The following is a 25309-nucleotide window of genomic DNA, read 5'->3' as shown; positions in this document are numbered from 1 at the left end:
TATGGTAGTATACTCACTTTTAATCATGACCTTAGAATCTAATCATACGATAATTAATTAATCAGTGTTTCCTTTTTATATTTAAGGGAATTGCTTCTGTTTTTTTATTAGCATTATATATTATTAGTAGGAAATGACAAAACTAGATATGTTTTTACTGAAAACAAATTAAAACCAAATTGATTAGGATTTTCTTTTATACGAATTCTTTCCCATCCGAATTCTCAAATCAAACCAATTAAAAATGAAAAAATTTAATTATTTCCAATTCCTTCGACGATATAAAGTTAAAACATAGAAGGTCCACATCTGAAAAAAAATAATAATAATAATAATAATGAAATTTCCAATCATTAACTTTGAATTGCCACGGCACATTCCACCTCCATCACCACCACCTCCATCGCCGCGGCCACCACCTACCCTGGCATTGCTGCCACCTCCACCGGCGGGGTAGGTGGAGGCGGCGGCAGTGGCGAGGTAGGTGGAGGTGGCGGCGACGGCAGCGGGGGAGATGGCAGCAATGCCAGAGTAGGTGGTGGAGATAGTTCATTCCCTTTCTCTTTCATATTTTATATATTGGGTTACATGATTTGATAATTTTATTTGTTTTTGAATTCATTTTTATACACACACATACAAATAAACATATTTTGAAAGTACAACATTCCTTTGTAATTGGATTATTTAATAAGTAATTGTTTCACAAACATAAATTAATTGCAAGGTTGAGAAAGAGACGATTGTGTGCTAATTTTTCAACTAGTATGCTTTGAGAATTCCGTGGCTGAACCAATAAGAAAGAAGGGAATTGGAAATAATTAATTTTTTAATTTTTAATTAGTATTCTTTGAAAATTTGGATGGAAGGAATTCGTAAAAAAAAAAAAAAATCCTAATCAATTTGGTTTTAATTTGTTTCCACTAAAAACATGTCTAGTTTTGTCATTTCCTATTAATAATATATAATGGTAATAAAAAAAGAAACAATTGACTTAAGGAAACATTGATTAATGAATTATCGCAGAATTAGATTCTAAGGTCAAGATTAAAAGTGAGTATACTACCATATGCTCACGAAGATTAAAAGTGAGTATACTACCCTATGCTCACGAAGGAGCAATTGAACGCCACTGTAGGTATGTGTGTGTGTATACATATATATATATATTTGCATGTGTACACTTTTTGCTTCAAAGAAGTAGACATCTCTTGGCTTCAGGTGTACAGTTGTTTCTCAAAGTTGAAAAACCCCAACTTTCCCGCAATGCCATTTTGATTGCTTAGTTTTGTCAAGATCCAAGAGGCGAAACTTCTAGTCATCAATAACACACGCACACGCGCGCGCGCACAAAAATTAGATTGAACTTACAAAACTGCCCGGGTAATTCTGGGACTAATAGCAAACCATACATCCTATACATTCTCCATATATGAACCAGAATCAAGAAACAACTCAGTTCAACTTAAATAATGAATTCTATTAACGCCGATTCCCCTGGTGATAATACTACTCCTGATACTCTAGTTCGAGAACAAACGAGTTCGATAACAAAGAACTCTCCAGGCGCCATCCTTCTGGTTCCTCCCGGAACTGGTTTGATTCTATGTAAGTCTGAATATTCATGATGAGTTTATTAATCTTATTGTCTTCTCCACCATGTTCATTTAGTGCGTTTAAGAAGTCACGCGAAATGATGTTCAGTAACTTCTTGAATTGAGATTTGTACCTTCTGTAGAGAGCAAACCCTGCCATCTGGGAAGAAAAATATTTGCTAAACTCCTAGGCATAATATTGTATGAGTTTAAAAGTGTACAAAGACAATTTTAAGTATCAACTTACTTGGAGGAACGCATGCAGTGCGATTCCAGTGTATAGATTTGCAGGAAGAGCATTCAAGAATCTTGCAAGCCATGCCCAACCTTCTTCCAGACCATGCAAATTTTGGACGCCCCGAGCTTGTGTCCGCCATAACATGTGTTTTTAAGGAACTAGAAAAAACTGAGGAATTGGCCATTGTTTATTTCATTTATTTATTTTTTTCAAGTAAGAAAATTGGCTAAATTAACTGTTTTACCTTTTTCGTAATCAATAAAATGCTTACCATACCAGCATAGTGATATGTTCTCCTCAACTTCAATTCAGAGAACTAATGAAAATCAGAATGCAGGAATGAGAGAGACAAACCTGAACAAGAGCTCCGTATAATTTCATATATGATACCATCTGCTTTAAGTAATCATATTTGCTTTCAATCTTTCCATCTTCCTCTTGAAAACCAATGGCTTTCTTGTAAGTTTCTTCTGTATCAAATACTGACTGAAGTAGCCAGAACAGTTTAAAAATCAAAACAGGAACAACGAACAACATCAATAACAATCAATATTAGTGGTTCTTATTCTGATGAGCAGAAAAGTGAAGAGAATTCTAACAGCAAAGGTCTTCCAAGGACTAAGAATGTCAATGAGGGGTTCATCACAGTTCTCTTAAAAAACAAAGCGAAATGGAGCTGCTAAACAGAATTCTACTTCCTCCCCAAATAAGATGAAGGGAAGGGAAGTAGCATGTTCTTCAGATAGAGTTACTAGGACAATGTCCAGTGGGAATCTCCCACAAACTAAAAAAAAAAAAAAAATTCCATGATAGGTTGCTGGAACATGAGGGGCCTGAATAGGCCCCAAATGCAAAAGGAAGTCATATAGTTTTAAAATGGTGTGTTTGCTCGAAACTAGATTGAAATCTAATAAATTCAGCTCTACCAAAAGGAGAATCAATCCTAGATGGGCGTGGATCAATAACTAACATCTCATCAAATGGGGAGAATCATAGTGGGGTGGAACAAACAACAAATTGGTAGAATAATACATGATGGGCTTGACAAGGTGTTAAAATCTCCTGACTGGGGAATTGAATTTCCAAATTCTAAGCTTGCATTGTCTACTGCTAGCCTCTCAGACCACTATGCACTGATCATACACTCCACAGATGAAATTGCTTCAAAGCCTAAACCCTTCAAATTTTTGAAAGTTTAGTGTATGCAGGAAGGAATTGGAGAAGTGGTTCAACAGGCTTGGGAGATTAATGTGGTAGGAAATCCTCTCCATATCCTTTCAAAAAAGCTTCAGAATGTGAAGCAAACTGTAAAAATCTGAGAATGCAGCTAAATTGGATCTGGATCGTGCCCTTTTCAATGAGGAAGTCTTAATGGCCCAGAAATCTAGAATTCACTAAAAGAGAATGATGCATGTTCTAAACTATTATATCAGGAGATTGCTCAACACAGGGCTGTGAATGCTATTACCACTCTTCAGAGTGATCAAGGCGATTGGGCTACTGATCTAGATCCAGTCAGGGACTGGTTAGTTGAATATTTAAAAAAAAATTACAGTAAACATCAGTGGAATCAGTCTTCTCAAATCCCTCTCTCCTAGAAGATGTCTCTCTAATATGGAAGCTCAAGCCCTTGAGGAGATGGTCACAAATAGAAAATATTAAAGATGTTATTTTTCAGCTTGGGGCTGATAAAAGCCCAGGTCCTGATGGATTTCCTCCCATACTTTTCCAACAATTCTGGAATATAGTTGGCAAAGAGGTAATTAGTGTTGTTCATTACTTTTTCTCCCAGTCTAGAATGAAAAAGGCATTTAATCCATATTTTATATGCCTTTTTCCTAAAAAGCATAACTGTTGCAAGGCAGTATACTTCAAGCCAATTTCTTTATGTACTACAATCTACAAAGTGAATGCTAAGCTATTATCAGACTGGGTAGTATTTTGAACTTGCTGGTGGAGAAAGAGTAGAGTGCCTTTATTAAAGGAAGTATCATACATCATGTCATCATCATAACGCCATTAGTCATTATAGTCAATAAAATGGTTAGAGGGTTAGAAGAGTTGAATCAGCTATGGCTCTGAAAATAGATTTGAAGGCGGCCTGTGATTTCAGTAGATTGGTCCTTTCTGTTTAAGTTGTTGCAAGATTATGGTTTTGGCTCGAGATGGATTGGATGGATAAAATAATACCTCAATTGTGCTTCTTAATGGCCCTCCTGCTGGCTTTTTCCAACCTCAAAAAGGTTTAAGACACGGGTGCCCTCTCTCACCCTTGCTATTTTACTGCATTATTTTCAGCTTTGGTGCAAAAGGAGGTTTCTGTGGGGAGATTTCAGTTGTGTCATACTGCCGAAAAAAACCAATTTTGAATTCTCTCACTCATTTTATGCTGATGATCTGATCTTGATAGCTATGGTAAAGCCAATTGCATTGCTTCTCTGCTCAATAAGTTTCAAAATCTATCTGGTTTGTCAGTCAATTTAGAGAAAAGTCATTGTCTTCTTCTCCAAGTCAATTCAGAAGAAAGAGAAGTTTAATGAGAATTCTAAACATGAAATTGCGAAGAATTCCTATGAATTATTTGGGGCTACCTCTGGTGGATAGGGAGTTGAAGCATGCTGATTTGTAAACCATTATTAGACAAAGTCGCTGCTAAAATTCACAGTTGGTCATCTGTTAGCTTAACTTTGGCTGGTAGAATAGAGTTGGTTAAAACAGTTATTTCATCTTTTTTCTACTATTGGTGCAAGGCATTTAAAATTCCTGCTTTCACAAGCTCCTCAATTGATAGTTAAAATCTTTTGTTTGGGGTAGTAGAGAATCTGCTAAGAAATTACTCTTGTTGAAATGGAGCTCTGTGACTTGCCTAAAGAGGAGGTGGCTTTGGTATTCAGGGAGATTGATTCAAATTCTAAAGGAACTTATTCTGGGAATTTGTTCAGAAAAGGAAAAGGAGGTGGGTTAGTGGTTTATGGCTCTGAATGCTGCTTTTACTTCTATTTGTTGTTGTTCAAAGCAACCTAAATTCTCTCCATTCTCCAATCATTTACTGGAAGCTAGAGAAACCATTATTGGTGGATCTAATTTCAAAATTGGTAATGGCCAAAATGTGAGGCTCTTCATTGATCCGTTGTGGAATAGGAAATCCTTGCTGCAAACTTTTGGGAGCAGACTCGACAGAGATTTGGATTTGCATAAATCTGCTTGGTTGAGTGCTGTGATACAGAATGGTAATTGGTGTAGAACTACTCATATGTCTTCTGAGGTTAATCATATTTGGAATAGTATTGCATATACCCCTCTCTATTCAGATGATGATCAGCTGGTGTGGAAACATTGGCAATTCAGCTTGAAATCTTTATGGTAGAACAGTAGACATGCCAATGAGAAGAAGAAATGGTATAAACTGATGTGGAATAGAGAGAGACCAGCAGCTTGCTTCACTGCTTGTTTGATTGTTGTTAACAAAGTTCCTCCCCTGATGAATCTTCAAGAGAGAGATATCACTTTAACTGCCATCTGTCATAACTGTATGAATGATGAAGACTTTATCGATCATTTATTTTTCAAGTGTGGTTTTGCTCAAGAACTGTGGGGTTGGATCTTTGAAGCCTTTAACTGGAGATGGGGGCAATTTAGTTCTTTTGATCAATTATTCCAATGGTTTATAAATCAATTCAAGCATGACAATTAGAAAAATACTTTGTACAGGCAAATTTTTACTACTTCGTAATGAACCATTTGGAGAATTAGAAAACAGAATATGTTTATTCCAGCTCCTTGTAATGCTGCTCATTGTGCCAGAGTGATTATATGGGAGGTATTGGACCAGAGGGCCCTGAATATTTTTGACATTCAAAATTTATCCCACGACTGATATGTTTTGGTTTGAGTCTTTGTTCTTGCTGTACTGGTGGGAGTTGGAAGCTATTTGGAAGAATCAATTGTCTGCTAATGAGGGAGCCTTCTACTATTTGGTTTATGCTTGATTCCTTGCAAGTGCAGTTTGAGTAATACTCATGTGATAAAAGCTGTGAGTTTGGCTCTATGGTTTAGGGAGGCGGAGTGGGATTGGAACGTCTTTTCTCTGTTATCAGTTTTCAGACAAATTGTCTTTGCTAGTTGGTGGTTAATTGGGGTTGGTCCATACCTTAGTATTTTGGGGGTATGCCCCCCTATATTTTTTGTATAGTTTTTCATTTTTAATAAAACTCATTTGTAAGTGGGTGTGTGGGTGGGTGGGGGGAAAGGGACATCAATAACAATAAAAATTAACTACAGCAGCAGCATCAATTAACAAAAGCAACAATATAAGTGGCATGAAAACAGAAGGGCCCTTGAAGAGAGAGAGAAAAAAGAGTTCAACTTTTGACACTTCCAATCTTTAATGCTCCATAGCTAATTCATGCTTAAAACAGCGAAAAGGGAAATAGGGAAAAAGCAGGCAGCAACTTTTACTACTTGGATGACATCCCTTACAAAGCTACAGTAAATAATAGGTTGAGCTGAAATTGAGTACCTCTGAGTTATTTATGTACTTTGGAACGGTAAAGATGCAAACTCTATTCAACTCAGCGAGCAAAAGATCCATAGTAAGTGGGACCTAGGTTCATAAAAGTAATTGTAAGAAATCAGCACTTTTCAAATAATCAGCAGTCTAATACATTTAATTTGATAAATGCAGAATGACGGGAAATTGGGAAGGCTTAGCCTCACCAAATTAATGATAAGGGTTAAGTGCACAAAACACCCCTCTAGCACCAATATATAGCACAAATACCCCCTGATGTTCCCTAAAGAAACCAATCCCCCCCCCCCCCCCCCCCCCCCAACACCAAAAGAAAAGAAAAAGTTTATAAAGTATTTAAATAGGGACCTCCTGACACCTTAACCTCGTACAAAGACTTAAATACCCTTACAGTTTAAAAAAATATCCAAATGGGAAATGACAAAATTGGACATTGCTGGCAAAACGACCCTCCTCATTTGTGACTGCCAACGAAGCTTATGCCAAAACAAGAGCTAAAAAAGCCTGAAAATACCCAAAAAATGGTTCTGGGAAGAGAGCGTGTGTAAGGAAACAAACTATACACCACAAAAGCGAACTTTGGAGGCAAAACAAGATATATATCTATAGACTGCAGAGTAAATGATGATCCAAGACTCAGTTTCAGCATTGATCACAAAAGGGTTTGCAGATTAAGCATTTGACGGGGAAATTTAGATGGCAATGAGAGGATTGAAGTTGATGGGGTTCACATACAGGTCCCATGGGATGTATATAACTGGTTGTTTGAGGATGCGAACCAAGATGGCTATGCTCTGTTCATATTCAGGTTTGAGTAAACAGGGTTTTATGAAGATTTTGAAGATGATTATGAGTTGACCCATTTGAAAGAGAAGAATGGGATGGCTTTGTAGTCACATTAATCGTGTGGGTTTGGGTTTGAGAAGAAGAAGATGACGAAGGGGTTGTCGAGGAATTAAGGAGCTCGGCATCGTTGTTGTCAGCGGCTTCCGCAAGGTGAAGCTCCGTCATGGAAAGGGCAAGTATGGAAGAGAATGAGCTCAAGGGCCATTCTGGTTTTTCTTTGCTGGTTTATGCTTGGAAGAGTTGAAGATGATGTACACACGTAAATATGCATATCAAAATTTGATAAAGGCATATGCATATGTTCATGAACATACAGTAATAAACATATTTGCGTACATATGCATGTCAAAATTTGACAATTGAAAATACAGGCATGTTAAAAGGGCAAAAACGGAATAAGAAAAATACTGTCACATGTCACTGAAAAGCAGTTTGAGGAGGGTGGGGGGTTTGTTACCTTTTTGCAAAAGTAGGGTCTAACACCGCACAAATTTAAAAGTAGGAGGTCATCATGCACAAACACTATACTACAAGGGTGTTTTGTGCACTTAACCCTAATGATAATAATACCTAGACAATCACAACAATGAATCATGGAACATGCGAAATGAACTAAAAAGTATTTCTATTTGATTTCTGAAACATCTTTAACTTATGGATTTTAAATAGTTGAAGATATGAAATTCAAACAAAAATCTGTCACAGCCATAATTCCTCCTATATAATTACAATAAATTTATATCTCACAGTATCTTCATAACCATGCCATCATACTTAAGCTAACTGCAAAACCAACCTCATCAACCTGACTAGACCATATTCCGGGTTCGGCTTGTACAGGGAGGTGCATGAGCCAGAATGTTTCAATCCTCAGATAGCCTCTGATCGAACTTTCTCCGGTAACTACCCGAATGATAGAAATAAAGTTTGTAGCAACCAAGAATCAAATATAGTTGGTATACCTTCAACCTGTCCTATTTAGACCCCAAAAGCTTTGTAGTTAGTACCAAACTCTTTTTACCTACACATAGGGAGTTAAGGTTCATCCATGACATGTAGGATGCATGTTGTGGTGGGGAGGTGGAGAGAGAGATCAAACATTGGATTAGAGACATCATATTTCATTTTTTTGACTTTTCGGATTAGGGAAACATCAAAGTTTGTATGATATTTCTCCAAGGCACTTCATGAATTGAAGATACTCAACCACAACATCATTAATCTAAAAGTATTTCCTCAGGAGTGTTTAATCGTGAATATGAACGGGTTGCTCCATAAGAGAATCATTGCTGACAATCAGTGCAGTGTAGTTTTTGGGATTAGTGCATCCTAGACTCATGGTGACAAGGGCTCATTGGATCAACTGGAACCAGTAATGAACATGGTACCGGGATGCTGGCACCAGAGACTGAGCTCTTTAGGAAGAATGGTAAAAATAGATTGCTTCAAGTGTTAAATAATTTATCTTTGTTTCGAACTTGATAAATCGGATTATTAGTTCTGTCATTGTCCTGTGACTTTCTACATTAAGGATTTTTTCAGATAAACTTGTGTGCCTTTTTTTGTGGTGTAGCCATATGATTGCTTGAATATTTACTTGATTGATTGGTTGATATCGGATTAATCTTTCAGTTCATGTGATTAATAATTATTTGGGAATATCAAACCAATTCAAAATCTATTCACTGTGATTCAATAATGCATATCTATCATCTGAGAGACTCTGTCTAACACAAAAATGTATGCTCCTACTGCCCTGATTAAGATCAGGGTGAGGCCCATAAACAGGTAAAAACACTGTGAGTGTTTTATTCTTTGATTCTTTTATATTGTTATTATAATTTTTAATCTGCATAAGCTATTAAACAACTAAAAGTAGGGGCAAGCAATAGCAAGAAACAAAACATGCATTACCTGTGCACTAACAAGAGCAATGACATGACCATAAGCAAAAATACTTTCGATGGAGTTCATGCAACGTGCGACAACCTGTAATATCAAAACTGGAACACCATCAGTACATTGATTTATTTACTTCTTAAACTCTTTCTTCCTTTATTTTCTTTTCTTGATAAGCAAGCAAGAAACTAGAATTTTACATACGCACAACAGAAGCAACAAGAGTCTATGACTTCTAAAGGGAGAGTTAAAATTGTGAGAGGTATACAGCTTCACAGTAGAGACTACATATAGTTACAGATAAAAACAGAGGAAAACAAAAGAAAATTTATACCAATGTAATTATTTATGGTTTGACTTGTATATACATTAAACAAAATGTGGGAATCCAAGATACAAAAGTTGAATAACCCAAGATTTCAAATGGAGGAAAAAGAAAACAAGAGAGATAGAGAGAGACGCCCACCATTTTCCACCTACAGAATATCTAAGCATGGCATTTAAACATATTGAATAATTCAAAATCTTGTTCTCTTTTCTTTTCATCATATTTCCAGCAAACAAATCAATAGATAAGGAAAGGAAGTAGGGAAGGAACAAAAAACTATCAACTATAAACAATGGATATTACCTTCTCCGCGAACATTGCAACACTGGTAGTCTGAGGCCAAGGTGAATCTATGAAGAAGATCTTAATTAATTCATCTGTTTTTGCTCTGCAAAAATTGAATTGATAAGTAACAACCAATTTGTTGATCAAATAATAGCGTTGAAGTATTCCAACCCAAGTTGGAAAAATTGAAGAGGAAAACTTTAGGAGATGCAACAAAAAAAAAATGCAAATTCACACCAACCACCAACCAACTTAGAATTAACCAGCTGAAAATGTTTGTTCTTTCAATTCCAATTCATCCTGGGAATGACTCTCTGGTTGGAACCATGGCACTTTCTCCTTTAAAAGTGTCTGGGAGCAATGTCGAATTAAGCTGGCTACTGTCAACTGGTTCAAGGTGTGTTGGAGTGGATGCAGGCCGGGTTTCTATAACTTGCTGCCTTGCTATTCAAAATAGATTGCTCCCTTTAAAGAATTTGAGGATTAGAGGTATACAGAATATGTCACAATTGTTGGGCTGCCTGTGATGATTTGGATCATTTGTTTGTGATGTGCCCATTTGCAGTGGCTATTTGGACCTGGTTCTCTGATTTACTGGACTGGAACTTGCAGCAGTATTCTTCAATTCACCGCCTGCTTAAATGGTTTGTGGATAGGAGAATTACTCACAGAGCACAGAAACAATATGACAATTTGGTATGAGAGGAACTCAAACTGCACCAACATAAATCTAGAGATCATGTGGAGGTTGCTAGATACATATGGTGGGAGGTTTTAGAATCAGCTAACATGTCCTTGCTTGATGCAGTGTAATATGCTGGTATCTGTTTCATTGACTGTGTTTGGGTCCTTTACCGTGGTTTAGGATCTATCTTTAGTTTGTTCTTTCTTCAAGGTCTTGGCCTTGTTTGTTTTTCCTTGCTGGAACTGTGATCTATTTGTTCTCCTTCGAGGGTATGCCCTTGTTTATCCTCATTTACAATATTGTCTATATTTATAAATTTTCCACGTTACCCAGGAAAAAAAAAAAAAAAAACATTGAAATGGAGCCTATAGTAACATTTCTGGACAGCATGATCACATAAACTGATCTCAGATATAGTAGCAAACTATGTAGCGCAAACAGAACAAGGCATTTGAACAGAATAAGAATGCTTCTCAAACTTAAAGTAAAACATTAGATAAGGTTGCAGAAGTGGGATGTCCCATAATCAAAGATACTTGAACAGGCTATAATTTAAAAGAAGGTATATGCCTCACCTAACATTTCCCTTTGACCCACTTATTGTTCTGATCTGTCTAGCTATTTGCTTCCCATGACTGCGATAATCCTGACAGAAATGACAACTTGTGACTAATTGATCGACATACATAATTCAGCTTACTGAAAAAAGCTTCAGGTTGAATATGGTTACCGGGTTTAAATAATATAAATAAGATTAGAATGTGAAACTGACTAAAATTCTATGACATAAATATAACTAGTATATAGATAGATCATAAGTTCATAACCACCACCCCCATCTAACTAACACGCCAGTTTAGTACTTTCAGAGAAGACGTGCTACTCAAAATTAAAGATAGTTGGAAAAAAAAATGATCAAAATAACATTAACATTTATATTATGCATCAAAAAAAAATAACCTAAACAATCTGAAGCTACAAAGTACAAAGCATGTGTCTTTCATGCAGTCAGTTACCTTATTAGAATCCAATCCCAGTGCCTTCTTTTGTGCAGCTACTTCATTGTAGATCTGTAGTCTTCTTCCCTCTAACTCTAAAGCACGTGCTGCACCCTGGAATACATTTCCTGTCATTAAATTGGCCAGATGATGATGATAAAGTCAAGAAACCAGAATTGTACACAGTTCTCTTATGGTTCCCCAATCTATCTGAGTAACACTAATGCGTTTGACAATCCATTAAGATGCCAGTATTTAATGAAATATAGCTAACATAAAAATATAGTGAACTGTTTTTAGTTGACATTTTGCATTACTTCAGCTGTTTTATTTGAATTGTGCCCTGTTTGTGCTGCAGTAGCTTCTAATGAAGCGAATATTCCTCTAGAGCTGTCAATAAAAGATTGTGGTTGTTGGAAGGTAAAATAGTTTTTGCAAATGCAATATCTAAAGCATATTTAATAAATATACTCCTTCATAAATACATATTTTTCCCACAAATTTTACCTTTACTAGCAATGTAAATTTGAGCTTTAGCCAAAAGCTTCGAGGTGCCAAAAATCTCAACTTACCAAAAAGTTCTTTTTTATATCACCAAACACAAGTAAAAATGTTTTTCCAAACTAGTAGCAATTTTAGCCTACCAAACTGTAATGCTGAACAGGCATCTAGTCTACAATGACAAGAGGAAGGCCAAAAAGGCAAAGCATCAGGCAAACAGAGAAATCGTGATGACTTAAGCTTAACAACCTAAACCAGTTAATATAAGTGAGGGAAGGTTATCATAGTTGATCCTATTCAGGAATTTGACCATGTAAAGAGATAATTATCAATTGATTCCAATAAGATTTTATAAATGCTCTGAGACCATAAATTTTCTTGGCTTCAGTTGCAAGTAGCAATTTATTGATTTCCTTAAATTTTGGAAAAAGGGAAGGAAAAATGATGTTTTCCTTCAATTTTTGGAAACATAAATACCTGCTGATGTTGCTTTCTGCATTATATTGGATCCAGATCCCGTTTGGAGCCCATCAGCTTCTTTTAGAGGCACTAGAGCAGCACTAGCCCTTCTTAAATTTTCAGTAACAACCTTTTCTGCAGCTTCTTTTGCTGCTCTCCTTTCAGCTTCCAAAGCTGCTGCTTTGGCTTCTTCAGCTCTCTTCTTTTCAGCCTCAAGTCTTGCCTGCATCCAACAAATAAGAACTTAATAAAAGCATCCTAGTGTATCATCATAGTAGTTTTCTTGAAATTCCAGCAAGTATATATGCCAGGACTAGAATAAAGTGGCCAAAAGAAGGTATTAAGTTCCAGCAAGCCAATTATAGGTGGGTACAGTGGAATCGATCTAATAACTGACATATCAATCAATATCACAAAGCAACGTAGAAGCATGAGCACATATAGTATGAATGCATTGCAGCTAGCAAAGGCAGGAAAAAATTGCTATGCCCAATTTTCTTCCACCCTATCTCATGAATATAAAGAGATTATGATATTGTCTGTTCTCAATCATCCTTGCAAAAATCTAGTATTCAATTGTGAGGAAGAAATTCTTGGCAATAGCTTCCCATTCTCTACTAATCCATGATGCTGTCTGATACAAAAATGCTGTTTTCCAATGCCATGGAGGAAACAGAAATCATTGGATCGCTGTTTGGAAGTTCAGAAGTTCGGATGGTGGAAAATATTGTCAACCAGTTGCTAAACAAAGCGATTAATGCTACAGATGTCATGGGATGCACTTAGCATATTACATCCCAAACAAAAAAAATCAATGAAATTGAACCCAAGTTAACATACCTCTGCTTCTGCTCTGATTTTTTCTCGTCGCAGTTTCTCTTCCTGAAGAGCCTTTTCCTTCCTTTTTGACTCTTCGAAAGCTGCATCATCTCTTATTCTACTTTCTTCGATCTGGGATCTGTGTTCATGGACCCTCTGAATAGCAGTCAAGTGATTATCAAGTGCTTCTGCATTACAGTAATTCAAGAAGTGTCAATAAGACATTTTTAGAATTCTAGTGAGAACAAAAAACTGAATTATAGTATCAAATATCATCATGGTTTAACTTTTATATTTGGTCAACGGAAAAATAAAATGAAATTTATCCATCAAAATCATATATAAATTAATCAAATGACATAATCTTCAAGAATCCATATGAATTATTAATAACTGATTTTTGGGCATGATTCCCTAATTCTGTCCAACTCACCCAGCACAAAGATTATGATTTGGATCTTTCCTAGGGCTGGGTTCCGAAGGATGAGCCGGAAAATTCAATATCGTATTGTCCCCTTGAAAAGGCAGAGCATATTAGTGAGGGGAAAGAAGACGAGAAAGTTGTTCTGCAGGTGCTCCAGCAGATTTGTGAAGAATAAAACAGATCCAGAAGCAGCGGGAAGTTGGGGAACCACAACGGCTGATGTTGTGAGTGTAAGAGAATCTGCAACTATTGGAGGGGAAAGCTAATTTGTTGTATCAGTTTGAATTAAGGATAGGGAGGAAAAGCTTCTGCCATTGCACACCAAGCTTGGGCACAGACAGCAAAGACGAGGGAAGCCAACCGCCATTAGTGTTGCACCAGCAAACTCTAATGCAACAACACCCTCACTCACTCTTGAGCTAAAGCCTATTAAAAAGCTTGTCGAACCCATCTTGCCTAACGAGGAGGAAGGCACTGAAATGGAAAGGAAGGTTGCATCTGTTTTAGTTTGGACTGTTGCCCAATCTGCAAGTATGAAGATCAAGAAGTGTGAAGCTACAAGGAGGACAAGGAAAATCAAGACCAAACCGGTCGGGTGAGATGCATCAGAGCAAGATTTAAGCTCAGCCATTGCAGAAATCATTCTGATTGTGAGGGCAATAAAATGAAACTACACTGAAAAGGTGTGTGGAGCGGAGAGAACTCCTGCGCAATCAACAATCTACCAGATGGATTGCTGGATCAGGTGGATGATGTGACAACTAAAGCAGCCCACTTGAGCTAAGCAAAAAATAACAGGTTTATTCTGGATCCGGATGTCAGCGGTCATCTCCATTTGAGCTCCAATGGAGAGGACAAAGGTAATTAGAGTGGTCTATTCCACAATAAGCTCACAGGTATTTTAAAGAATTGAGAATGGAAATCTCAAGCATACACAACCCTCTTCTAAGAATGACACTCACTTGGTTTCTTTTTTCTTTCAAAGATCATAAAGAAAGGGAGGAATTATAAAAGGAATGGATTATTGAGCACTTACCAAAGGGAAAGTACTACACACATGCTTATCAAGAATTGTGCCAAGAGAATGTTGGGACAAATATCTAGGAATTTTTTTTTTTTCCTTTTCAAGTTAAAGTGCCCAATATAAAGAAATGGTCCTTGAGAATGGTTCCGGGCATGTAGCTAGGAAACTAATTGTTTTAAGGCCTTGACCTAGGCTTAAGCTCGTGACGGAAAAGTTAAAGTTTCAATGTTCCTTTGGTATTGGACATGAAAAGGTTTTGCCCACATTTCTAGTACAGTAGTACTACTTGGAAGGGGTGACAGACACTACTGAATCAATGTGTTCAAGTTCAATATATAATGATATCTACTAAATTACAGACAAGTGCCTTTAGAAAAGCATACATTTCCCTATTCTATTATTTCTGTAACATCAGGCAAAAAGATCAGAATTTCAATCCTTTTCCTTACCTCCCACCCGTCGGGGAAAAAGGTGAATCTGTTTTAGATTTGCATGGTTATTGATCGGCCTGCTCTCAAAAATCCTAAACAAACTGATTTTTTGAGTTTTAGGGTCTCTCTCAACTAGTTAAAATAACCAACATAAAAAGTCTTCAAGAGGTAAGCAACCTACACAGAAGAAGGATCGAGACACGCAATATTGTGTTTTACAATAACCTTTGAAATTGCAACTCTTCTCAGAAACAGAAACAACATTCGGGCAGACCAGCTAATCAGTATCACAGACACTATGAAGTAACTCGGAAACATTTAAACACGACAACTAACTAGCAAAGATGACACTGAAACAACCAAACAGAATGAACGGGCAATAAAAACGTTGGTGACAAAACTAAAAGTTCCCAAAGACTTGTTTCAACTATCTAGGATGTTGTATGAAGAACCAGAATACGAAATCTTACATCTTGCGTTGATACTGCATATTAAGTTTCCTATCCATGTCGCGCCTTGCTTCAGTATGTTTCTCAACTCGAGCAAGTGCAGAGGTAAACTTCTCGTTTTCACTCATCAGATCTGTCTCCAATGCTAAAATTTGGTTTCTAATTTCCTCCTGTTAATCAAGATAATCATGACAGATTAAATATATGCACTTATCAGAGAAGATTGAATCGAACATATAAGTGCATCTTTTTCCATGTGGAGGGAAGGAGTGAGAAATAGAGAGGGAGAGAGTTATGGATGCATATTAATCCCAAGTATGGCAAAGCTAGATGGAATTCATTTCTAAGCACTGCATGAAAAAGTTTTAAAATAGTACATACAAAAGGAGACAAGTTTGAAAGGGCCATGCTATCAGCATGTAAAGTAACATATAATGTATACAAGTTCAAGTTTCAATTTGCATGCAACAATATAAAGTATGGTTGCCACATACAACTCTGAGGATAGGATAACAACTTTGCCAAAAAGTAAATATGATATAGTTCTGTGTTTAAGAAAAAACGAACTGCCCCATAAATTTTAGAACTGGTTAGAGGGATATGGGGAAAAGAACATGGTCTATCTAGGCTATTATAAGCATAACTCTATACGACAGAGGGCTCTTCACCTCATGAACATGCTAATCACGTGTTAGGTTTCACAAGTTTAAAGAAGAAACAAATTTTCTGTCAATTTCATTCATGAGAAACAATGTGGTGTCCTGATTCAGGCTATACCGTTTCAGCACAAAGAAACAGGGTAATGTTCACAATAAAAGTGTAGTGACCAATTCTGAAGTCCAAAACCGAAGCATGCAAGTGTCCATGAGTTAGCTAGTAACGAAATAACACTGGATTTATAAAAATAAAAATAAAATAAATAATAAATAAATAAAATGGACTATTATTGCACTAATGACCAAGGGCATGAAATTTCAAAATTCTGTGTGAACAGATAATGCTAAAGAGATTTCATATTAATCACGAAAAGGTTCACTGAAGCCCTCTCCTAAACCAAGAGTGATCACACAGACACCTTCTTATGTATCATGCTCCCATCAAAGCTTGAGGTTTTGCATCATTATTTGATACACAAAGTCTGTTTTTGTTCAGATTATGAAGCTCTCCAATTTCCTAATGCCTAAAAGATTATCATATCTTGGCATGCCAAGTGCCAAAAAGATAATCATAGAGCGGAGAACTTCATGGGAGAGTCAGGTCCTGGTGGGAGGAGGCTTCGGTGTTTAGCACTTCGAGTTTTGTTTTAGCTGGGAAGCTTCGGTTGTTGAAGACTGAGCTTCAGAGACGGAACAAGGAGGATTTTGGGAATTTGGAATGGAGGAAAAACAGGGCTCTTTCTGAGATTGCAGAGATAGATCGGCTGGAAGTTGGGTGGTATTGATAAGGCTCATAGTGTTCGGAAAGCAAAGTGTCAGGCGGATACTGCTGAGATTGCTACTCTGGAGGAGATTTCGTGGCGTCAGAAATCTAGGGCCTTATGGCTTAAGGAGGGTGATTGAAATACGAGGTTTTGTCATAGGCTTGCCAATGCCCACAGGAGGGGTAATCATATTGGGAAAATCCGTATTGATTGGGTGGGGTTGCGTAGGGAGGAGGAAGTGTGCAGGGGGATTGCCTCCTACTACCAGAGACTATACTCTGAGAAATTCAGATGGAGGCCTTGCCTTTAACTCAATTTCTGAGATGGAGAGGGATGGACTTGAGATTATTTTTTCAGAGGAGGAAGTCTTGAAGGCGCTGAAGATATGTAATGGTGATAAAGCTCCCGGCCCGGATGGTTTCACTATGAGGTTCGTGTTGGAGAGTTGGGCTGTGGTTAGGGATGAGGTGATGGGCACTTTTCATGAGTTTCAATCACATGGGCGGTTTGAGAAGTCGTTGAATGCTTTTTTTATTTTGCCCTTATTCCTAAGAAGGGTGGAGTGTCTGATGTGAAGGACTTTAGACCTATTAGTTTAGTGGGGTGCATTTATAAGCTTATAGCTAAAGTCCTCACCCTGAGATTGAGGGATGTCTTGGACGGAGTTATTTCAGAGTCCTAGAACGTATTTATTGGCGGCCGGCAGATTCTGGATTCTACTCTCATTGCTAGTGAGTGCATGGACTCCAGGTTGAGTAGTGGTGTCCTCGGTGTTCTCTAAAAGCTGGATATTGAGAAAGCTTATGACCATGTTAGCTAGAGCTTCTTACTTTTATCTGTTGGAGAGGTTGGGTTTCGGGGTGAGATGGAGGAGGTGGATCAAGGCATGCATTTCATCGGTGAGATTTTCGGTTTTGGTTAATGGGGTTCCGACTTATTTTTTTCACAGCTCTCGGGGTCTAACATAGTTGTTAAAGGCGCACCAGGCGTGCGCCTCGGGCGCCAGGCGCATCAAGGCGCAGCTTCTGCGCCTTGAGTATGGTGAGGTGAGCCTTTGTCTTCTTCCTTTAATTTTTGCCTTTTAAACATTTGTTGCATTCAGAATTTCAGACTTCACATTCTTCTTGTTATATAATAAATTCTGATGTGATAAAGTAACTTTAAATGGTGGGTGGTCCCTACCACTACCACCAAAAAAGTTAAAAGACCAGTCCAAATAAAAAAGTAAAGGAACCCAAATTAGGCTCAATTGTTGTACGAAATATTTAGGAGCTATGGGTCTCTTTGTCAAGCTCTCTCACTCTCCGGCAAGCTCTCTCTCCGACGAGCTCTCTCTCCGGCAACCAGGTAACCATTTATTCTCTTCTTCTTCTTCTCTGTTCTTTTTTTTTTTTTTTTTTTTTCTGATTTCTTTTTTCCTTCTTCTTCCTTCTTCTCTACTTTTTTTTTTCCTTCTTTCTTCTCTGTTTTTCTTTTTTCCATTCTATTCTTGCTTTTCTCTCTGTCTGTCTTCTTCTCTGGCAACCAGCGTCTTCTTCTTATTCTTTTCTATTTTTTTTTTTATTTTGTCTTTCTTCTCTGTTTTTTTTTTTTTCCCCTTCTTTCTTCTCTGTTTTTTCCCCCCTTCTTTCTTCTCTGTTTTTTTTTGTTCCTTCTTCTTCTCTGTTTTTCTTTTTTCCTTCTGCTCTTGCTTTTCTCTTTTTTAATTATTTATTTATTTTAGCTATAAATTATCAACATGCCTGTTAGTTTTTCGTCTGGAGTGTGGCCTGTGAAATGCTGTTATTTTAGGCTTTTTAGCTATGAAAATGCATGCCTGTAACGCCTGTTATTGTTTCCTAATGTTGCTATTTTAGCTATGAAAATGCATGCCTGCTATTGTTTCCTTTGGACTGTGGCCTGTGAATGCCTTTTTTTTTTTCTTTTTTCTTTGCTGTGAAAATGCCTGTTGCACTTTTTAAGTGATGATCAAGATGGTGCTATGTTTATTGATGATGAGGATGATCCGATGATATTTAGATCCTTTGGTGGTCTTCTTAGGAGTTAGGATGAACTGATGAAGTGAACATTTCTATGTTTGTTTTACTTTTTATTTAATTAGTTGATTTTTGCATCTTTATGTTAGTAATTACTATGTTACTATGTTGACTATTGAACGCCAATATTTGGTTTAGTTTGCTTTTGCATCTTTATGTTAGCATGTTGATTATTAAACTTATGTATTTGGTTTACATGATTTTGCATCTTTATTGGATGTTATTATTTTTTTTTTTTTCTCAACTTGCGCATCGCTTCAGTCGGATGCGTGCCTCGCCTTGCCCCTTGCGCCTCAGGCTCCAAGGCACCTTTGCGCCTCAGTGCGCCTTGAGCCTTTAACAACTATGGGGTCTAAGATAGGGGGATCCTCTTTTTCCTTTTCTGTTCTTCATTGTTATGGAAGCGCTTAGTAGACTGATGAGGAGGGCCGTGGATTTGGGGTTTATTAGGGGATTCAGGGTGGGCAGAGATGTGGATCATCAGCTTGAGATTTCTCATTTACTGTTTGCAGATGACACTCTGGTCTTCTGTGACCCCAATATGTTGCAGCTACAATACTTGAGGTGTGTTCTGGTTTGATTTCAGGTAGCCTCTGGCCTAAAGTAAATGTGGGAAAGAGCACTTTAGTTCCTCTGGGGGAGGTTTATGACGTTAATTCTCTTTCATTGGTGCTTGTATGTGGGGTTAGCTACTTTCCTATTTCTTATTTGGGGTTGCCGTTGGGTTCTCCTTTGAGGACGGTGGGGAGTTGGCATCCTGTGATTGAGAGGTTTGAGAGAAGATTGGCCGGGTGGAAGAAGCAGTATCTTTCGAAGGGTGGGAAGGTCACCCCTATGAAGAGCACGTTGTCGAGTCTTCCTACGTACTTTCTTTCTCTTTTTCGGTCCCGTTCTATGTGGCTGAGAGGATTGAGAGGATTCAGCGGAATTTTCTATGGGGCGGCTTGGGGGAGGAGTTTAAGTACCATTTTGTTCGTTGGGAGTAGGTGTGCAGTCCGTTTCAACTGGGTGGTTTGGGCATTAGGAGGCTGCCCCCATTCAATAGGGCCCTCCTTAGCAAGTGGTTGTGGAGATTTGAGAGGGTTATTTCGTGTCGCTATGGAGAGGAGAGAAGAGGATGGTGCTCTCGTGTGTCTAGATTTGTCGGAGGAATCGGTGTTTGAAAATTTATATGAATTTTCAAAACACATCAGATTTAAAGTTCGGTATGGTTCGGGTACTCGATTTTGGGAGGACTTATGGTGTGGTAATCATTCTTTGGCTTGTCTTTTTCCTAGGCTTTTCAAGATTGCCTTTGATAGACATGTTTTGGTTGCCGACTGTTATCAGCTTGATAGCAGCCGGTTTTCTTGGGATGTGCGCTTTCATCGAAATTTCCAAGACTGGGAACTAGATGACATTTCTTGGTTACTGGATCTATTATATAGACAAGAGGTGGATTGTGGATGTTCTGACTCCCTTTTCTAGGTGCCCTCTCCCCAGGGTAGATTTGATGTACGTTCCGCATTTTGTTGCCTTTCCGAATTCTCAGGGGTTGATTTTCCTTGGAAGACAGTTTTGTGCTCGAAGGCTCCTGTCAAAGTGGCCTTTTTCGTTTGGACCGCAATTTGGGATAAGATTTTGACGCTTGAGAAAGAGAAGGCAGGTTACTATCAATTGGTGTTGCATGTGTAACAAGGATGGTGAGTCGGTGGATCATCTCCTTTTGCATTACCCCGTGGCTCATGATTGTTGGAGTCTTATTTTTGGCTTGTTTGGCGTTCAGTGAGTTATGCCACGGTCTTCGAGAGGATTGATCGACGCTTGGAAAGGTTGTTCTATGGGATCCCATGCCCATGATGGTTGGAGGGTGGCACCTTTTTGCGTTTGGAAGGAGCCCAATACAAGATTTTTTGATGGGGAGGAATCTTCCATTGGGGTTCTAAAATTTAGTATTATTAGTTTTCTTTTTTGTTAGGCTAAGTGGACATATTGTAATTTAATAGAGGAGATAGTTGACTTTTTGGGTTCCGTTGGTCCGTAGGACCTTTTCTTTTGGGCTCCGGCCTTTGTATTGTCTACAGGATGCGTTCCCCCTTTGAACACTCTCTAATACATCTTACTTATCAAAAAAATAAATAAATTTAGTAAATAAATAAATGCACATACACTTTCAAATTTAGTCAATTTCAAAGCTTTCAATAGTGATATTATTATAACAAAATAATCAAAAAGCCACGCACCATAATACTAATGTGATACTCATGAGTTAGCTCTAAGAATGCTCCTTCTACTAGTCCCACTTTGTCCATCAAATGATATTGGGTTTCAATAGCTGACTCATCTCCAGAATCATCGCTGTCACTGAAGAACAAACACGGTCATCCATCATCAGACTAACAGTTTGCATATCTTAAAATCATTATTTTGTTATCATGAACAATATAAGGAGGAAAAAAATCACGTGCTCAAATGATAAGAGTAACCTCAAAAGTCGCAATACAAAATTGATTCCCTCAAACAGCTCACATTATATACTTTTAGTGCCTCTGTGAGATTCATACACAATATCTATATTCATAAATTAGAAACTAGCAAGGGCCACTCTGATCTTCGGATCCCTAATTGGACTCTCTAATTTTTCAAAATTATTCAAAATATCGATGAGGCTCCTTTGAAGCTCTAAACCTCCTATGTAAGCTCGCAGCTTTAAGCCCTCAGCTTGTCTTCAAACTCGTAAAACTTTGATCCCCTATTTCAATGTAAATCCTATACTATTACCCTCTAAATTCAAATGGAACTTCCTGCTTCTACAGTGTTACCTTCCCCATGTATAGTTAATGTTACTGCTAGTTTCTTTTAATTGTTAATTTGCTATTTTAATTATACATGAAGTTTGACAATAGGAATGTAATATGAATGTGCACCTTATGTAAAGTTTATCACAAGCAAATCGTCTACCCAAAACCAGAAATTGCTCACGAGCCTCCCCATCACCATCACCATCACCATCACTTCCTACATCCTCAATCTCATAGTCTGATATATGGATTGCGAAAGTCCTCGGACTTCTTCTGATATCCTTCATAATTGAAAGTTCTCTGAAGAGAGGTGACCAAAATGTTAAATACACATTAACCAACATAAAAGTACTTGCAGATTTTTATTGAGCAAAAATTTCAGGGAATCCCATTTTGCGAGAGAAGTAAAAATGATTATATAATCGCAATACCGCGATCTGAATTTGGTAAATGGCACAGGAAACATCGAAGATGTATCGAGCTTCTTTTCAATTGGACTGAGCTCTATCAAAAGACTATCAAAAGTCCAGTCAGGCTGTGGATCAACAGCGAGTCCATCAATACTTTTACTTTGGGGCAATCGAAATTCAGAAACCTAAATTAGAGTGTTGCAACAATGTTTAGGCTCTGTTTGCTTCCATAGAAAAGTTTTTCCAATTTTTTAACGTAAACTATAAATTTCATGCGTAAAAAAACAGATTACCAAGAGTAAATCATCCAAAAAAAAATTCAAATTTAAGTTTGGATTCCAATTTTTTATTTTCCAGGAACTATTTTCCGTTGAAACAAGCAGAGAAAAAGACAGTAAGAGAAAATCTAAACTTACATTATTAAAACTTTAAGCAACTCTTCAATGTAGATGCTTCCTCTTCAGATTGTTTTCACCAGGGACTTTCGATTGCATATGCTAACCTTTCAATTGAATAGCTATAATTTATGTACAACGCTGAGAACATTGTTTAAGAAGAAAAAAATATCGCTATAAATTTTGCAAACTAATATCAATACAAAACCCTAATCTTACATAAATTTGAAACCCTAAAACCTACAATTAACCGGATTGCGATTGGATGCGAATAAAATTAGCGTTTGGAATAAGCTGAAATTTAATTATTAAAGGGTAAAAGTATATAAAACATCATTTTATAGCAACTAAAGGGCCTTTCGTCGGACTGTGCTAGGAGAGGCCGGTTAAAAATCATGTGCCATGTGCCATGCACATGACAACATTTTTAAGATCTGAAATTCCAAAAATACCCTTTGTTTATTTCAAAAATACCCTTCACCATATTCTATAGAAGTTGCTAGAAAGTGAGAATCAAACCGGGTATACAATCAGGGCTGGCCCTGAGATTGAAAAAATCTCGAGAGGCCCTATGCGAACTTTAATACGAGGCCCTTTATACATAAAGTTTCACATGCACAAAAATAAATGTCTATTTTTTGAATCCTTAGTAAAATTTTCAAGCCTAGCTTTTCTTGGAAGATCTCTTTCAACTAATAAATCTCTCATTTTTTTATCAATATTTTTCCAATTTCCTAGATCATTAATGTTCAAAGGAAGATTACCATTCTCATTCATATATTCTTCGTTTACCAAATCTTCAAATTCATTCACATTTTCTTCATTTTGATTCTCATTCCTATCTTCATTCATTAAATCTCCATGTTCATTAAGATTTTTTTCATTCTTATGTTCTTCATTCACCAAATCTTCAACTAAACCTCTATTTGTATTTTGTTCCTAAAAAGCTTATGAATAGTGTCTTTTTGAGAAGGAATTTTTTTTTTTTTTCTTCATGCCCAGATTCAAATTTTCTTGTAGACATAAATGACAACAAAAAAATAAAATAAAATAAAATAAACAGAAATAGATGTTATAGAATTAAAAAATATATATATTTGTTTTGCTGAATAAAATATAGATTACCTCAAAATGCAATGCAATAGGTTTTGAAATTTTGATTCTTACAGACAGATAGATAAAATGAGGTATATGGGTTTTGAACTCTGAGTCTTGTAGATTTTTTAGTTCGTAGTTGCAGAGACAGAGAGAGGGCAAGTTCAGAGTTCGGAACGAGAATAAAGATAGAGGCGATTGGGGAGGCTGAAATTATTTGCCCTAAAAAAATAAAATTCTTTTTTTGGTGGCCCATCATCCATGGGCCCATAAATTTTGAAGCCCTAGCAGTATGGTCATAAATCCGTGCACAAATGAACACGCCTACACTGGATTATTTTGTGTTGACTAGAATAAATGTAAGGTCTAGATCAGTGAGTGCACCATATTCTCATAGTTTGCGCTACACCAGATTAACCCATAAATGACCAGGTCACTTCTATGGCCAGATGCACATGCACACCAATACCCCATGCACTGTACCACGTTGAATCATCCATCCCTCATCAGCACCATCCAAGGGCCAAGATCTGCTTACACATAGCATACCATACATCGCGCTGCACTAGATTATAACCCTATTGATGCGCCATTCCATAGCCACCAGTGTATACATATAAACAAATATATATATATATATATATATATATTTCAAAGTTTGATCTCAAGTCAGGATTTTGGCAAATCTAAATTGTTGAAAAAGATAGATACGAAACAGCTTTCACGGTTCCTTTTGGCCATTACGAATGGAATGTGATGCCTTTCGGATTAAAAAATGCCCCTTCAGAATTCCAAAAAATCATGAATGATATTTTTATTCATCTTACGAATTTTTCAATTGTTTATATTGATGATATACTAATATTTTCTTCTTCTATAGATGCTCATTGGAAACATCTCAATGTTTTTGCTTAAACCATCAAGCATAATGGATTAGTCCTTTCTTTATCAAAGTTAACTTTGTTTCAGACCAAGATTAGGTCCTTTTTATTGGGCAGGGGATACCTGATCCATTGAAGAACTTCATTGAGGGGCTTGTAATTAATAACTAAACTAGGAATACCTCTCTTTATTTCAGCATTCTTTTGGACATAGAAAGCGGCACAACTCCATGGGGAACGACTTTTTCGAATGAGGGATTTGTTTAATAATTCCTGTACTTCCTTCATATAGTAATCAAGAAGTTCTTGACTCATTTGGCTAGGACGGGCTTTGGTAGGGATATCCTTTTCATTGAAAGATTTTTCATAAGGTAATTCAACAATGTGTTGTCTTCTGTGCCAAAAAGGGTTTGGGAGATCAGAGCAAACCTGACTTTCAAGTCTTAATCTGAACCTTTGAATAGAGTCTTGGAGACTTTTTTGACTGAGTCGTTCATCAATCTGTTTGAAGATTAGTTCTTATTTGAGAAAGTCTAAATGCTTTGTTTTGTTTTCAATCCTGTTGACAGCAGGGATTTGAGTAACATAGGAATCCTTAATGGTATTGAGATCCTTGGTGTCTATAGGATGAGCAAAAGGAAAGCAAATTTCTTGTCCAACTAGACTTGTTGAAATGCCTCGGCTATCAACTTTGAACGGGTAAAGAAGAGAAATAAATGGAGTTCCCAAAATAACAGGGGTATTGAGGTCTTTGACAAGAATGAAAGGTATTTTAATACAAAG

At 37.1% G+C, this 25309-nt stretch overlaps 1 protein-coding gene across 1 annotated transcript; it reads right to left on the bottom strand.

Moving 5' to 3' along the window:
* Positions 1-1165: 1165 nt before the first annotated feature.
* On the bottom strand, positions 1166-24201 carry LOC132296411 (mRNA export factor GLE1-like). Its single transcript, XM_059794613.1, has 16 exons — positions 24115-24201; positions 22177-22340; positions 21872-22045; positions 21188-21308; positions 15531-15679; positions 13918-14249; positions 13203-13369; positions 12381-12585; positions 11421-11530; positions 10980-11050; positions 9738-9822; positions 9122-9196; positions 6353-6436; positions 2188-2319; positions 1843-1991; positions 1166-1755 (listed from the first exon to the last, which is right to left on the bottom strand). The coding sequence occupies exons 1-15, from the start codon at positions 24199-24201 to the stop codon at positions 1896-1898; spliced, it is 2052 nt and encodes a 683-aa protein (XP_059650596.1). The 3' UTR covers positions 1166-1755; positions 1843-1895.
* Positions 24202-25309: the final 1108 nt, after the last annotated feature.

The sequence above is a fragment of the Cornus florida genome, unplaced genomic scaffold (genome assembly GCF_030987335.1).
Source record: "Cornus florida cultivar Cherokee Brave unplaced genomic scaffold, ASM3098733v1 CherokeeBrave_3.0.0_Hap2_Chr02, whole genome shotgun sequence".
Taxonomy (NCBI): Eukaryota; Viridiplantae; Streptophyta; class Magnoliopsida; order Cornales; family Cornaceae; genus Cornus; species Cornus florida.
Note: the sequence above shows the minus strand (reverse complement) of the source record. Positions and strands in the feature narration are given on the sequence as shown.